The sequence below is a fragment of the Sus scrofa genome, chromosome 3 (genome assembly GCF_000003025.6).
Source record: "Sus scrofa isolate TJ Tabasco breed Duroc chromosome 3, Sscrofa11.1, whole genome shotgun sequence".
Taxonomy (NCBI): Eukaryota; Metazoa; Chordata; class Mammalia; order Artiodactyla; family Suidae; genus Sus; species Sus scrofa.
This window is the reverse complement of record NC_010445.4, coordinates 51338734-51354125: the sequence shown is the minus strand read 5'-3', so window position 1 is coordinate 51354125 and position 15392 is coordinate 51338734. Positions and strand designations below refer to the sequence as shown.

The 15392-nt window shown below is 43.5% G+C and overlaps 1 protein-coding gene across 4 annotated transcripts in view; it reads left to right on the top strand.

The window, feature by feature from the left end:
* Positions 1–15392, top strand: part of TMEM182 (transmembrane protein 182) — a 234227-nt gene that overhangs the window by 138565 nt on the left and 80270 nt on the right. The window contains exons 5-6 of one of the 4 annotated variants that reach the window (XR_002342517.1): positions 3729–3846; positions 11457–11524. The exons of 2 other annotated variants lie outside the window; for them this stretch is intronic. Coding sequence is in view for 1 of the 2 variants with exons in the window: in XM_021087120.1 (XP_020942779.1) it covers positions 3729–3820 (92 nt within the window). In the remaining variant the exon portion in view is untranslated. The remainder of the gene's footprint in view (positions 1–3728; positions 3847–11456; positions 11525–15392) is intronic. One more of the 4 variants, XM_021087120.1, reaches the window with a different exon arrangement.

The following is a 15392-nucleotide window of genomic DNA, read 5'->3' as shown; positions in this document are numbered from 1 at the left end:
TGGATGGAAGGGCAGGGGAAAACAGAGATCCAGGGGTAAGACTGAAGCTGCAGCAGATGCAAAAGCAGCAAAATGCCAGACTCTTTACCAAAGCAAGGGACTTCCGGATGTGTACTATTTTGAAAGAAGATGGTTTTAGTTTTTCTAAGTCATTTTCACTTCTGAGGCATCATAGAAGCCATGGAAGTACTGAGGCCAGCTGCAGCCATGCTTCTCCAAGCCAGTTGATTCTGGGCTAGTGTTATTTCCTATTTGAGCCCCGATTCCTCGTAGGTAAATTGCCTGCCTCCTCTGCAAGTGCCTCCTTATCAAGAGAAACACCCTGTAACTCATGTCATCATGGGCTTATCGAGGTCTCTTTCTGACAGAGTCAGTGAAGTGCTGCTTCTGGCCAGTGATGGGCAGCCCTGTGCTGTTGGTCACGAGTGTGTAATAACTTTATTTGCACTGTACAAGGAAGGCTGATTACACTTTGTCTTACAGCAATTGAAGCAGTCACATTGGCGGGGAGGTCCACCAAGAAACCACATGTACTTTGGCCAGTGGGAAAGAACGTGATGAAGTGACCCACTCAGGAACCTGGGGCAGCTGCTGGCAGTGCCATTAGCCATTTTATTATGAGCAGGTTACTTCTGGAGCTCAGTTAAAAAGACCCTTCATTTGTCAAGTACTGAAAGACTTTCCAATAAAAATGCCACCTGTTTTTTAAAAAATGTAATATTCAAAGTCAGTATGACCACAAACCTTCTAATTTTTAACCTTTAACCAGACTTGGGCTTTTCTCTTTTTATCCTGCACTGCTTTGAGTTTATTGTCATTATTGTGGCTGCTGCTCTGAGTCCTGTTTATCCCAGTGTATGTATCCCTGAGTATTCACTGGGGTAGTGAGTTCGTGGTAGAAGTTGTGAGATGGGAGGCAGAAAGGGAGAGGACACATGGAGCCACACTTACAGCAGGCAAACCTGAGGTTTCCCAGAATCTCTCTAAACAGCAGCCTTTGGGCTGTGATGCAGGCTGTCCAGCACCAGAGCCAGCAGTGATACCAAAACACTGCACGGAAGTTAAAGCCATTCTGCCCCTCACCCCCTAGCCCCATGCCCCATGCTAAGGAAGGGGATGAAACAGAAATAAAAATAAAAGGACAGAGCTTCCCCCTGTGGCTCAGTGGAAACAAACCCTACTAGTATCAATAAGGATGCAGGTTCAATCCCAGGCCCCGCTCAGTGGGTTAAGGATCTGGCCTTGCTGTGGCTGTGGTGTAGGCTGGCAGCTGCAGCTTGGATTCGACTGCTAGCCTGGGAACCTCCATATGCTTCCAGTGTGGCCCTTAAAAGAATAAAAAAATAAAAAATAATAAAAAATAAATAAAAGGACATTTGGCGTGAACAGACACCAAGAAGGAAAGCGGGAATCCTGTCTGCCCTCTTGGTTGGCCTTTGAGTGCTAATAAAAATCAGTCATCTCTCTGATAAATGAAGGCCCTTCCTCTTGCAACCCTTCAGGAAGAGCACCGTGCCTGCTCCCATTTTTTTTTTTTCTCTTTCTTTAATTTTTTTTTTTTTTAAAGCATTTGAACACTCCATTTCTTGCCCCTGCCAGCTTTTGAAAATTGGCCTCTCCCCTCCTTGGGATTTCGCAGCCGAGTCAGCAATGACTCTACGAAGCCCCTTGCACACTGGGGGTTAAGGCCAAGGGGAGGGCTGGATTTTTCAGGAGTAAGCGGAATCTTAATGCCCTCACCCCAGATGGCAAGAGGAAATGAAAATATACACCTGAGCGTATTCAAGGGCCGTTGGGGCTACTGGGCCAGAGGTGCTTTCAGCCACACAGGGCTTGCGCCGGTGCTAATAACTGTAATCAGACCCAAATTATGCAATGCCAATTTATGCCCCCCCTCCCCTTGCCAGAAAGACAATGCATCCCCAACAAGTCACAGACAATTCTCTGCCTATAAAGGCTGGGGAGCCCGATGTGCATTCCGAGCCACGCGCGGGAGTGTGGAGAAGTCGGCTACCACGGCTATTTAATCAGGAGTGTTTGTTGATTTGAGCAGAGGCCCTATGCTGTGAAATGAAAACAGAAAACCAAATTTTCTTGAGCAATCTTGCTGTTCCTGCTTCAGGTGCTAGGCCATTTCACTAAAGCAGCTCAGACGAGAATGTCATTAGTTCTTAAGCCCCAGGTGAATTTGCCACTGTTCCACATGATTAAGCCAGATAATTGTGTGTTGATAGCGAATGTGGTTGGTGAAATACAATTTCTAGGACCTTCCTAAACAAACACAATGTAGGAGTGAGTCAGAGTGCTGTCATTTCAGTCCTTTGTCACAGGTTTTGCACGGCAGACATCTCTGGCGAGGGCTGGCGGGTAATTCAGTGGCAACTGCCATCCCTGAGCTCTTAAAGGTGACCTGGCTTGAAAAGTGCATCACACATCATTCTGCATTTGTTTAGGGAAGAGAGGGAAAAAAAAAAATCTCATTAGAGGGCCGGCTCCCACTGGTACCTTGTTTTGGGCCCTGAATGTAAATGATTACTTTAAGTTTGTTTTAAAAAGCACTCGTGATTTCAGGGATCCTTTCTGAAGTGTGTAAAAATACCGACGTCTCCAATGATAAAAACAACAACAACATCTGCCGATGGCAAAATATAGTCGACTTTCGGGGCCAAGTTTTCGGAAGCAGCCAATGTGTTTGCATGTGTGATTTTCTTTCTCACATATAAGTTTCTGTGGATACAAAAATATGTATTCGTATTTACAAATCAGGTGTCTGTGTCTTAAATGGATATAGTGATGGCTTTTCCTGCACCTACATGTCAAGACTTTTACCATTTGTGCTGTGAAGGTGAAAGTTTCTTCATTTGTTGGTACTGGTGTTCAGCATGGGACCTGGGTGGGTTTTTTATTTGTATTTTAAAAGCAAATCTACTTCCTTTTCAGAGGGATCACTTTTCCTGGCAATGTGTGCATTGTTTTACTTCCCCACTTCCTCTCAAAATTAAAAAAAAAAAATTGTAATAGCCTATATCCTAGTAGTTTTTTTGCCTACAAAGTGATCATTTGATCCTTATGAAGGAAGATGGCCATTGCTGTTTGAAGCCGAAAGAATAGAGGCTAAAAATGGAAGCCAAACCCGAGGGTCAGGAAAACAACAGCCCTTTGGCTGGTGTGAGAAAATACACACCATCTGAAGTGGGCACAGATGTTGTGGTCAGGGGCTGGCTACTACTGTGGGTGGCCTCAAGGTCAACAGCAACCTTTGTGCTGTTGTCATTACTGTGAAAATGCATAGTGAAACCACAGAGCCCCGGCAGGTATGGAGTATAGGTTTCCACTCACAGCCATGCTTGAACCCTTCCCGCAAATGGGAGGTCCTTGCCTTTGGCACTGAGGTGTCCTAACCACGGTGCTCCAGCAGGGTAAGCACCTGAAGGTGACCAGAATGTTCTGCCCCAGGGCTTCACTCGGATGCCTTCAAGTGTCTCCACCATGGTCTCAGTCGACTGTGGACTCCTCAGGATGGAGCATCCTGATGAGTCCTTCCTTTTAACCATCCCTAGATGGCTTCCAAACTCCTCATAAGATACTTATGTCACTTGTTCCCTTTGTCAAGGGAGGGGAGGAAAAAGTTTGGAGGTTAAGCTGGAAGGTAAAAGAAGACAGGTAATCCAGAATAGCATTGTCCCCAAAGGAGACAGCAGTACTGGTTGTTAATTTTTCTGTTGCAGGGGCAATAGTCACAGCAGAAGTGGCTGGCAGCCAGAAGAGGGCGCAGCTGAGAGACCATGCCTGGCTTGGTGTCTGTATCTCCTTCAGTTAGAGCACCAGTTTAGGCATTTGCTTTTGGTAAGCTGACAATCTTTGTCTTAAACACACTGAGGTCTATGGAATGACTGGCCAGCAGGGACCTGCTGTGATAGTTTGTATGGGAAAAGAATCTGAAAGAGAATGGATGTGTGTACATGTATAACTGAATCCCTTTACTGTACAGCAGAAATTATCACAACATTGTAAATCAACTGTACCTCTACAAAACTTCAAAAAAAAAAAAAAAGGCAGCAAAGGAATAGGGGAGCATTAGGCTTTGGTAGAGGTAGAATGAGGGTTAGAAAGGTAGTGGACCTCAGGGCAGGGCACATGAGACTTGGGTGTAGGACAAAGGTACAAGAGCTCAAAGTGGGATTGAGGACAAGTGCTTAATGGGGCAGTATATGGGCTGTTCACGGAGGAGAAGATGCTGGAAACAAGGGCGGCTGGAGAGCCCTAGGCTGACTCTGCCAGCAAGATGATGTTTGACCCTATCCAGAGAGTGGAAATGTTTTCCCTGCTTTTGAAGATCAACAAATGCAAGGAGATAAAGCACATTGGGTAGGAGGATATGTTAGTAACAGCCTGAGCCTTGCAGAGGTGTTGAAGTTATTCCTAGAAGGCAGCCTGACTGCCAGGACCACAAGCACAGATGCAGTGGGATCAGAATGCAGTCTAGGGGATCAACTGGGACCTTTTCACACTAAAAACTAGTATGATGGAGAGAGAAAACGATCTGTTAGGCACAGGAACTCTGCCTAACATTCTGGCATCATGAAAAGTTCCTCAGCCTATTTGGGGCCATGTCGTGCTAAGAATAAAGCCATTTTTTAAAAGTTAATGTAAAATATTCTTGAAACTAGGACAATAGGTTTAAAAAAGTAGAAACCACCAAAGGCTCAGCTCTGGCATTAGACATGTTTGCATAGTTTCTTCAGATTTATGTCCATTGCAAAACACATCTAAAAAATATCGCTGGGCTCTTTATTTTAATGTGGCAGGAAATCTTTTTGTTAATGACTGTAGTGAGTGGGTCTCTAGGAACAGATGGAATAAAGCAATCGGCAAAGCTAATCCCACCTGGACCCTTGAGCCCGCCCTTCTGAAAGGGCGGTGATTGGCGTGTCCAGACTCGCTGCCCGCTGCCCGCCGCCCATACATGTCACCTCACCCCGGAGCAGAGGCCGCTCCACCCAGTGGCAAACAGTTGAAGCTGGAGCCGAATCACCGGCCCAAGACCTGGGCGGTTTCTTTCACGAAGTGTAGCCCGTGTTTAACGTGTGCAGTTGTTCTCTAATGAGAAGCCGGGGTGCTGTACTTGTCCACTGGGTGAACGGGGCTATAACCGCCTGATTTGCATTAACAGGAATGGCAGGCATGCTGTTAAACGCGCCTGCTCTGTACACAAAGCATCCCGCGTGCCTTTCTCCCTCATCCACTTCGCCCCCTCCTAGTCTCACCTGTGTATGTCCATTAATGCCGCTAAAATTAGGGGAATGGTTGCATTTTCCCCCCAGGAGTCTAGAGGGCGCTATAAAACAGAGGCTGGGTAAGCGAGACTAAAACCCCACCCCATCAGAATGATTAGTTTCTGTCCTACAAGTACTTCATTGGACATCACTCCTGTGAACTCTTAGATGCAATTTTTGTGGCTCAGAAATGCTTTTTCTTTGTTAAGTGATTGCAGCAGAAGGGAAGGAAATGTTAGTGGCAGCCAGCATTTTAGAATGAACCGCTGTGGCCCTTAGCATTTTATAAGGAATCATAAATTTCAGCTGACAGCTTATTTCTTGATTCCTTTCTAATTAGAGGCTTAATAATATATATTTCTGAAGGAGAAAGTGGCCTGGGCTCTTATGATGCCAGAATCTTTGCTAAAATAAAACAACTGAGGCCAATGTCAAGCCTATGGAGGACTCCATGCCTCAGAGAGGTCCTGGGCATCATGCTACTAAATGAAAGGAGGATCAGAAGTGTGTTTTAATACTTTTAAATAATTGTGTCCAAATAGCCCTGCTCCCTCCTTAAGCAGCTCCATCTTTTTAATGCCTCTCAGAAAGGGTTCCAAATGGATTTAAATGGGTTTGATGAATGTGAGATCTCCCTTTCTACTTACAGTATTTCCAGAAATAGGGCAATTAATTTGATTTGCGCATAGGAACAAATCATTAGTAAATTGGGTGCTTGAGTTTGAAAAGATTTCTATCTTATTTAACCCTTTCAAATCAATGAGCTTTGGTCAAAAATAATCATTCTGTGAATTTTGAGTCATCAGTATGGGAGTTTTCTATTTTAATCCTATACATCAGGAAGTTCATCTAACAATCTAATGAGTTTCTGTCGAGGCTTAGCAGAAATGAATCTGACTAGCATCCATGAGGTTGCGGCTTTGATGCCTGGCCTTGCTCAGTGAGTTAAGTATCCGGCATTGCCATGAGCTGTGGTGTGGGTCGCAGATGTGACCTGGATCTGATGTGGCTGTGGCTGAGGTGGAGGCAGAAGTTACAGCTCCGATTCCACCCCTAGCCTGGGAACCTCCATATGCCTTGGGTGAGGCCCTAGAAAGACCAAAAAAAAAAAAAAAAAAAAAAAAGTCTAATAAGCAGTCATCCTCTTTCTAATAAGGACTTTTCATGTACACCCATCATTAGAGTGTCTCATGCTATTAACACTTCTTTAGATCAAAAGTTTTTAGGTTTCTCTTGAATTTTTCTTTTTCTTTTCTTTACTAAAGTCAGCTTGGCAATGAACTTGCTTGAAGAGTTGAATTACTCATCTTTCAGTAGGATGCAAATGTCAGGATTCAGACAGTCCTGAAATAAGCTGTTTATGATTTTGTTCAAATGGAGCTCAGAAACTACTCTCCAGGTTTTTAGGTAGGAATTGAGTTTTGCTAAGGATGAGACAGTGCTCCCCTGGAAGCTTTGGAATCTTTTGGGAAGAAACCTTGGCCAATGCTCCATGTCAGAGGTCCAATGCACAAAAACAGGTAATGCCTGGAAACACTCACTAGATGGTAATTTTCCATTACCTTAAATGGGAAAAATGATGGCCTTCCACATGAATACCAAATCCCTAGCTAATGACCTAAACTGCTGTGAAAGTACACTAACCCTCCACATACCTGTCATAAGCCACTATATTAAAATGCATAATGGGAACACTACTTTCAGATTGCTGATACATGAACTAGGTTGTTAGCCAATAGCTGGTGTGTGTGTGTGTGTGTGTGTGTGTGTGTGTGTGTGTCTGTGTGTGTGCTGTTCCATGGCCTCTTTTAGCACTAGCATTTGAAGTACACATCCTTTCTGATGCCCTTGGTGTGAATTGTAACATAACCACCCACGATTCTCTGAGATGCATGTAGAACATAACTCAAGACTTTTCTGCATGATGTTTTGTTACATACATTGTATTGAGTTCTGGCCATATAAAAATAATACTTCCATGTAAACCTTTGCCACGAATATGTATTGATAGATGAAGATAAATTATGTAGTTGTAATATTACAAATCAAGAGGAGGATGGCTTCTGGCCACATTGAAATAACCAACCTGCACTCATGCCATAAGCACCTAGAAAATTGACAGAATCTATGAAATTATTTTTTTAAATTTTTTGTCTTTTTAGGGCTGCACCCATGGCATAGGGAGGCACCCAGGCTAGGGGTCGAATAGGAGCTATAGCTGCAGGCCTGCGCCACAGCCACAGCAACTTGAGATCCGAGCTGCGTCTGTAACCTACACCACAGCTCATGGCAATGCCAGATCCTTAACCCACTGAATGGGGCCAGGGATCAGACCTGAATCCTCATAGATACTAGTCAAGTTCGTTTCCAATGAGCCATAATGGGAACTCCAGGAAATCTTTTTTTTTTTTTTTCAAACATTGAACACCAGGAACCCCAGGACTAGGATACTGAAGAAAAGGAAACAAAATGAGTCCTAAGGTGACCTCAGTTTGCTGTCTGAAGGGGTCTCTAGACTGGAGCGTAAGGAGGGAGGATTCAGACAGAAAGGAATGGGCTTATTGAGCTGACTAGGCAGAGACTGTAAAATGGGTAGTTTCATGTGAATGGAATTTCCAGAGTGGAGTCCACTTAGGAAAAAGAAGAGTCAGAGGGAGAAGGGGAGAGAGGCAGGGAGAAAGAGAGAGAGAGAGGAGAGAAATCTTATGGGAGTTTTCTTGAGACTTTGACTATATACTAGGCTGCACGTGCATAGAGTGACACTCAATGATCTGGGCCAAAAATAACCACCAGTGCGCTATAAGCTGAGTATGTCCAGAGCTCACACAGAGCTGGGAGGCAATCATGTTGCAACCAGTTTGAATGAAGAAATTCTGCTGCAGGGTATTCAGGACAGACCCCAGCAGGGTGAGGCCTTGTGAGTACTAAACAATAAAGACTGCTCTAGCCCACCGTAATATTGCTTAAAAACAAGCTTCCAAATGATAAAAATAACCTGCCAAAAAAACTTAACTGTCAGAACAAAGCCCTAAACTCTATATAATAAAGGCCACAGAACCAAGCAATCAACCACAATGTGTAGCATTCAATAAAATGTACTAGACATTTGAAGAAGCAGGAAAATATGACATATCTGGAGAAAAATCAGTCAATAGAAACAGACACAGGAATGACAGAGATGATGTAATTAGTAGATGAGAAATTTGAAATGTTATTATAAACATATCTAAGAATTTAAAGGAAAATCATGAGCAGAGTGGAGATACAAATGGAAACAATAAAAAGGACGAAATTGCAACCATAGAACTGAGAAACACAAATCCAGAATTAGAAATTCACTGTATACGATTAACAGCAGATTAGATGATGCTGAAGAAAAGATCAGTAAATTTGAAGGCAAGATAATAGAAAATATCCAAACAAAGACACAGAGGAAACAAAGGCTAAAAAAGTGGACAGACCTGAGGGACAATACTAAGTGGCTTACCATATGTGTATTTGGAGAAAAGAGAGAGAAGAAGATACAAAATAATTCAAGAAATAATGGCATTAAAAGTATAACAAAGCTTTTTAACCTATTGATCCAAGAAACTAAAAAAACTCAAGTAGGATAAACAGTAAGGTACATGATAATAAAGTTCCTAAAAACAAAGTCAAAAATCTTGAAATCTGGTGGGAAAAAAAATGTATATCATGTAAAGGGGAATGAAGAAAATAGTGACAATTCTGTTAAACATTGCAAGCCAAAAGTTAAAGAAACATTTTTTAATGCTGAAAAAACAAAAAAGTCAATGTAGAATTCGATATCCTGTAAAAAAAGGGAAAAAATAACCTTAAAATAAGGTTTAAGTATAGACATTTTAAGACTAACAAAAACTGGAGTTCCTATTATGACTCAGTTGTTAACTAACCTAACTAGGAACCATGAGGTTGCGGGTTCCATCCCTGGCCTCACTCAGTGGGTTAAGGATCAGGTGTTGTTGTGAGCTGTGGTGTAGGTTGCAGATGTGGCTGGGATCCTGCGTTGCTGTGGCTGTGGTGTAGGCTGACCACTATAGCTCTGACTAGACCCCTAGCCTGGGACCCTCCATATGTCACAGGTTCGGCCTTAAAAAAGACACAAAGACAAAAAAAAAAAAAAAAAAAAGACAAACAAAAAAGGAGAGAATTTGTCCTCAGCAGACTTGTGCTACGAGAAACATTAAAGGAAGTTCTTTGGATTAAATATAAATAGTACCAGATGGAAACTTGGATTTACACAAAAGAATGAAGAATGTCAAAGATGTTATATATATGGGAAGATGTTAAATTTTTTTTTTCATTTTTACAGTTATTTAAAAGATTGACTGTTGGAGTTCCCACTGTGGCTCAGCGGTTCACAAACCCGACTAGCATCCATGAGGACATGGGTTCAATCCCTGGTCCTTCTCAGTGGCTTAAGGATCTGATGTTGCTGTCAGCCGTGGTGTAGTTCTCAAACATAGCTTGGATCCTGCGTTGCTGTGGCTGTGGTGTAGGCCGGCAGCTACAGCTCTGATTTGACCCCTAGCCTGGAACTTCTATATGCAGCGGGTGCAGGTGCTGCTCTAGAAAGACAAAAAGACAAAAAAAAAAAAAAGGATTGACTGTCTAAAGCTAGTAAACTAGTAACAACATATCATGGGGTTTCTAACATATGAAAGAAAATAGGTAACAACAATGGTGCAGAAGTTGGGAAGGGGGAAATTGTATTTTTGTCAGATGCCTATATGTCATGATATAGTGTTATTTTAAGGTAAATAAATTCTTAAGTTAAAGATGCATATTTTAGATGCTAGCGCAGTCTCTCAAGGGGAAAAAAAAAAAAAAAGAGACATACCTAAAAACAAAACAGACAAGCAACAAACCAAAAACAAAAAGCAAAAAGTAGGCTAGTGAGAGGTATCCTATGGGAAGATATTTAGCAGGGAGAGATTTTGCTGAGTGTAACTGTATATGGATTTATTTGAAGTTTTTGTGTACAGACTCAAGTTATCCGTTTATTCTTAAAATCATTTCTCAAAAACATATGAGTGTTAATACATGCCTGCTCATTGCTGTATCAGGCAAAGAAGAGAGACGACAGAGCTCCCACTAAGCCTGGGCTGATCATCTGAGTGTTCCCCCAAAAAGAGTCCAAATGTCATGTTTGTGTTGAAATATAGACTGGGGAAATAAGGATTCTTCTGGACAAGCAGGGCGAAGCAGGATCTTGCTGTTTGCAGGGGCTACTTCAGGGCCCGCCTCTGAGCATACGTTCCCACAGGGCAGAGGGGGGCCAGCAGCCCTGTGAGCCCATGGGCCATGCTTCCTTCTCCTCCTGGTCACATGCCCAGCACAGGGCAGGTGCTAAGTCATGTCCAGGTAAGCAGCCTTGAGCCTTGGCGTGTATGTTGTAGCTAAGCTCACCCGCCCAGGCCCTTTCCCAGTCGCCTGTCTCTGTTTTATGGTGGTGTCTCAGGCAGTTGGGACAATCAGGCTGTGGTCATCTCACCTGAGCCATTTGTTTTAGTAAAATTCCCTTGTTGTGGACTGAATGGGTGTGCCTCCAGAAAAATCATATTTTAAAGTGCTACCCTGCTAGTGTGGCTGCTTTTGGTAGCAGGACCTCTCAGGAAGTACTTCAGGTTAAGTGAGAGGGCAAGGGAGGCCCGTGATCCATGGGATGGGTGTCCCTGTAAGAGACACCCGAGATGTGTGTGTGTGTGTGTGTGTGTGTGTGTGTGTGTGTGTGTACATTGAGAAAAGCCAGGGGAAGGTACTCAAGGAGGCAGCTGCCTGTCCCCCAAGGAGAAAGGTCTCCAGACCTTAGCCCCACTGGCTCCTTGACCATGAACTTCTAGCCTCCAGGCTGTGGCACTATTTCTAGCTGCCCTAGAGACTAATCCAACCCTGGACAACCCAAGCTGTGCATTTAGAAACCAGGAGCCTCTCTTGTCCATGACCTTGTCATCTGAAGTTCGGGGAAGGTTTGCTGCTTTCTGGCATCACTGTCAGGGTTAGAACCATGTTCCCCTCTACCTGGACCAGGCTTGCAGTTGCCTTCTCTCTGCAGTCAGGCTGGGCCAAGGGGACTTCACACCAGCCCATGGAACCCAGAGAAAGTGCAGTCCCAGTGGCCTCCTGCTCTCTCTTTTTTAAACCCACATTTTGCTTTTTCAGCTTAAGTGGGTGTTGCTCTGATACTGCTGTTTCTGCTTCCGTTTCCTGTGGGCAGTGCTCAGGTGGAGGTGAGTTGGTTGTGTTTCTTGCCTATAAACTGAAGGGGCTGTGGCTGCCATTGTCCCACCCCTCCTTTGGTTGGTCCCCACAGGTGGCACCAGCTGAGGACAGGGCCTCGGTTCCAGGCCCCCAGGCCGGATGGGAGTCAGGGTCATTCAGAAGGAAATGTTTCTCTGCTAAGGAAGCTGGTCTTTTTCCCTGAGTCCGCTCACTCCAAAATAAAATTAAACATTTCTGACTTTTCTTATTCAAATTAGTAACTTGAATCAGCATAGATATTTTTATTTTCTGTTATTTTTATTCTTGAAAAGTGTGCATTTTACATGTGCTATAGGTTATTTGAGTTTCCCCACCCTGAGCCTCTCTAGGGAATATTTCCTGGTAATGTGAAGCAAAAACTTGCAAAAAGATTTCAGCATTTTCAGTCTTTGCATCTCCTCCTCAAGTTAGTTACTTGTGCAACAGTGACTAAGCGAAAGAGAAAAAAAGAGAAGGAAAGAAAGGGTTTTGAATATTCTTTCCATTGACTCTTAAAATAGACCCTCCAACAGCCAGTTGTAGCATCAGTATGTAGCAAGTGTTTATATAATAAGTGGGCTTGATAAAAATCCAATGCCTAAGAAGTTAACTCAGTCTGAAATGAATGGTTATAACTCTTTGAAGTGCAATTTGAAAATGATAGTTTTTTAAATACTTTATTATTTTTTTATTAAAGTATGGTTGATTTACAGTGTCCCTTCAATTTCTGCTGTACAGCAAAGTGATCCAATCACACAGTTCCCTGTGTTGTACAGTAGGGCCCCATTGCCCATCCATTCCAAATATAATAGTTTGCATCCCAAAACCCCGAAACTGCCCATCCATCCCATTCTCTCTCCCTTGTCTCCTGGGAACCACAAGTCTGCTCTCCTTGTCTGTGATCTGTTTTTGTTCTGTAGATAGGATCATCTGTGCCATGTTTTAGATTATACAAATGAGTAATATCATAAGGTATTTGTCTTTTTCTTTCTGACTTACTTCACTTAGTATGAGAATCTCTGGTTCCATCCATGTTGCTGCAAATGGCATTCATTTCTTTTTTTATGGCTGAGTAGTGTTCCTTTGTATATATGTACCACCTCTTCTTAAGCCATTCATCTGTCAATGGACATTTAGGTTGTTTCCATGGCTTGGCTATTGTGAATAGTGCTGTGATGAATATACAGGTACACGTATCTTTTTCAATGAAAGTTTTGTCTGGACATATGCCCAGGAATGGAATTGCTGGATCATATGGTAGTTCTATATTTAGTTTCTTGAGGTACCTCCATACTGTTTTACATAGTGATGTTACCAGTTTACATCCCCACTGATGGTAGAGAAGGGTACCATTTTCTCCACACCCTCTCCATCACTTGTTATTTGTTGATTTGTTAATGATGGCCATTCCGACTGGTGTGAGCTGCTCCCTCATTTTAGCAAAAGTGACGGTTTTAAACTAAACTGTCCTTTACAAGATTTTAAAATGCACAGGTTAGGAAGCATTTCAATATTTAAATTAACTTTTTCTTACATTGTGAAAGAAAAATCTTTAATGAATCAAGCAATATGATCTCCATAAAATCAGGGAGCAGTTGAGCTTTTCCCAAGTATGTCCACCTAACAGGATAGTGTGGCTGGCCCCACAAGACTGGCCACATATTTTCTTGTTCATTGCTGACCCTAGCTCATCAGCTTCACTCCAGTGAACATATGCCCCGGTCGTCACCATGTGTATGCCTGCTGGCTCTTCCTTACATCTTAGAATTTCAGCTGAAAATAGCAAGAGATCCAACTCCCTCCAGGAGACTATTTTGTCACTAATACCTGATGAGAGGTATTCAAAACATGCATTTTTTTTTTTGAACCATCCGCTTGTACAATGTGTATTATTCTTTGTCTCTAACTTGGCCCTAACTTACTTCACCTTCCATAATCCATTAGCTTTTGCAATATTGGGAGATATCGTTACTAAGAGTAGAAATTACATCTTTGGATATCATTTGGCAGAGCTTACCTGGTCAGGGTTAAAAGTTTATTCTAGACCCTAACATGATGTAGTTCATTGGTGTTTTCAAATGAATCCTGCATGATGGCAGCCCCAGAGCAGAGTGTCTGGGGTGGCGGGGGAGGCGCTGGCTGGATTCCCTGTGAAATGCTCAAACCCGAGTCTTCCTCATATTTGCACATGACATCTCCACCTTCTAAAAAGACTTGTCTTGATGGAGAGATTAATATATACAAGGCAAGAACTCGTTTTTAAGCCCTTTCTTTTGCCAGCGCAGACAGCAAGGGAAGTAAGACAAGGGAGGCTAATTAGTTTGCAGAGTCTCAGTTTTGATCCACTGCTCCCATCCTGGAAGGCCTCTCCTCAGAGGCAGTGAGATATTACGGTTGCCCCAGATCGTAGTTGCTGCTCCAAAGCATCGCCTCCATCAGCAGTCAGGGGTATGAGCACTGTTTACAGAAGATGGCAATGGGGCCGTGGGTGCTGTGAACCTTTCTCACTGGCCATGCCCCCACCCCAAACAGTGGGCCTCTGCCATGCCCTCTCTTGCACTGGAAGACCAAGAAAAGAACAAATGGTTTCCCTTTCTTTTTTCCCCCGTTCCCATTTCTAATGCCAAAGCTTTGGTCCACATTATATTATTTTGCAGGGGGAACGAAAAAAACAAAAACAAACTTTACAAACCCACCAGGAGATAGGAAGCCTGAAGAATGTTAAGCAAGGGAGAACGCTTTTGAGTTGAGCTGGCAAAAGCTACTGTGTTTGCTGCAGGGAGCAGATTAAAGCCATCTGAACACTTCATTTCCCTATGGGGCCTGCCTGTATGAGAGCAATTCAAGGTCCACTGCACAGAGCAATGGAACTTCCCTTCTGCACCATCCTGCCCCCCATGGTCTTTATCAAATTTAAATGACCTGTGCCCACCAGGACAGATACAGTTGTGCATGCTGGCTAGGTATGCCAGGTCCTAGATACCGAGAGACTTCTTATGCATGAAACTATGGATTGGTGGCTCAGGATACAAATTATATTTTAATATGATCAGCAAGGTTTCTAGGAGACCCCCGGGGTCCCCAGCTTTGGGGCTTTGACATGCTTTTGAGCTCAGAATCCTGAGGACTTCTAAAATCCACCTGCCAGTTACAACTCTGATGGAATAACCCACCTCATAAATCGTGCTGTCAGGGAATCAGTGGGCTGCAGTGCAGTGCTCGGTGCAGCACAGACGGCCGCCCCTGCCACCTCAACAGGACCACAGTCCCATCCTGGGCCTGGCAGAGGCAAACATGGTAACGCGCCCAGTGCAGCAGGAAAGCTCTTGCTGCCTGCACTTCAGGAGTGAAACCTTACCTGTGATCACTCACTCCCAGCGGAAGGTCTCAACCCTTTGCCTCGCTGCCTGTGGGATTTCTCAATGCCCCAGGATTTCTCGACCAGCGAGTACAGTCTTTTTTTTTCTTTCATTTTTTTCTCTCTTTTTTCAATGCATCTCTATAGGGGTCCCCAAGGAAGAACACCACCAGCAAAAGGCCTGTGTCCTGGCTGGAAAGGGTGTTGAGAATGCGTTAGGAGTTTGGGTGAAGGTGAAAGTTGTCAGGCTGTGAAAAATGGCATCAGTGTTGGCTGACCTGAAATAGGGCTGTAAAGTTCTATTCCTCACAAAGGCAAGATATATTATTGCTGTAACGCCATTATTCCGCTCCATCACTTTTAAACCTTGTTCCCATTATCTGCAAGTTAAATATAACCCTATGTAAAAACAGGAAGGACAGCGCCGAGGTGTCCAGCTTAACAGCACACACTTAAAACATAATAGAGCACTTGTTACTGTATTTTATGGGACGGAAACT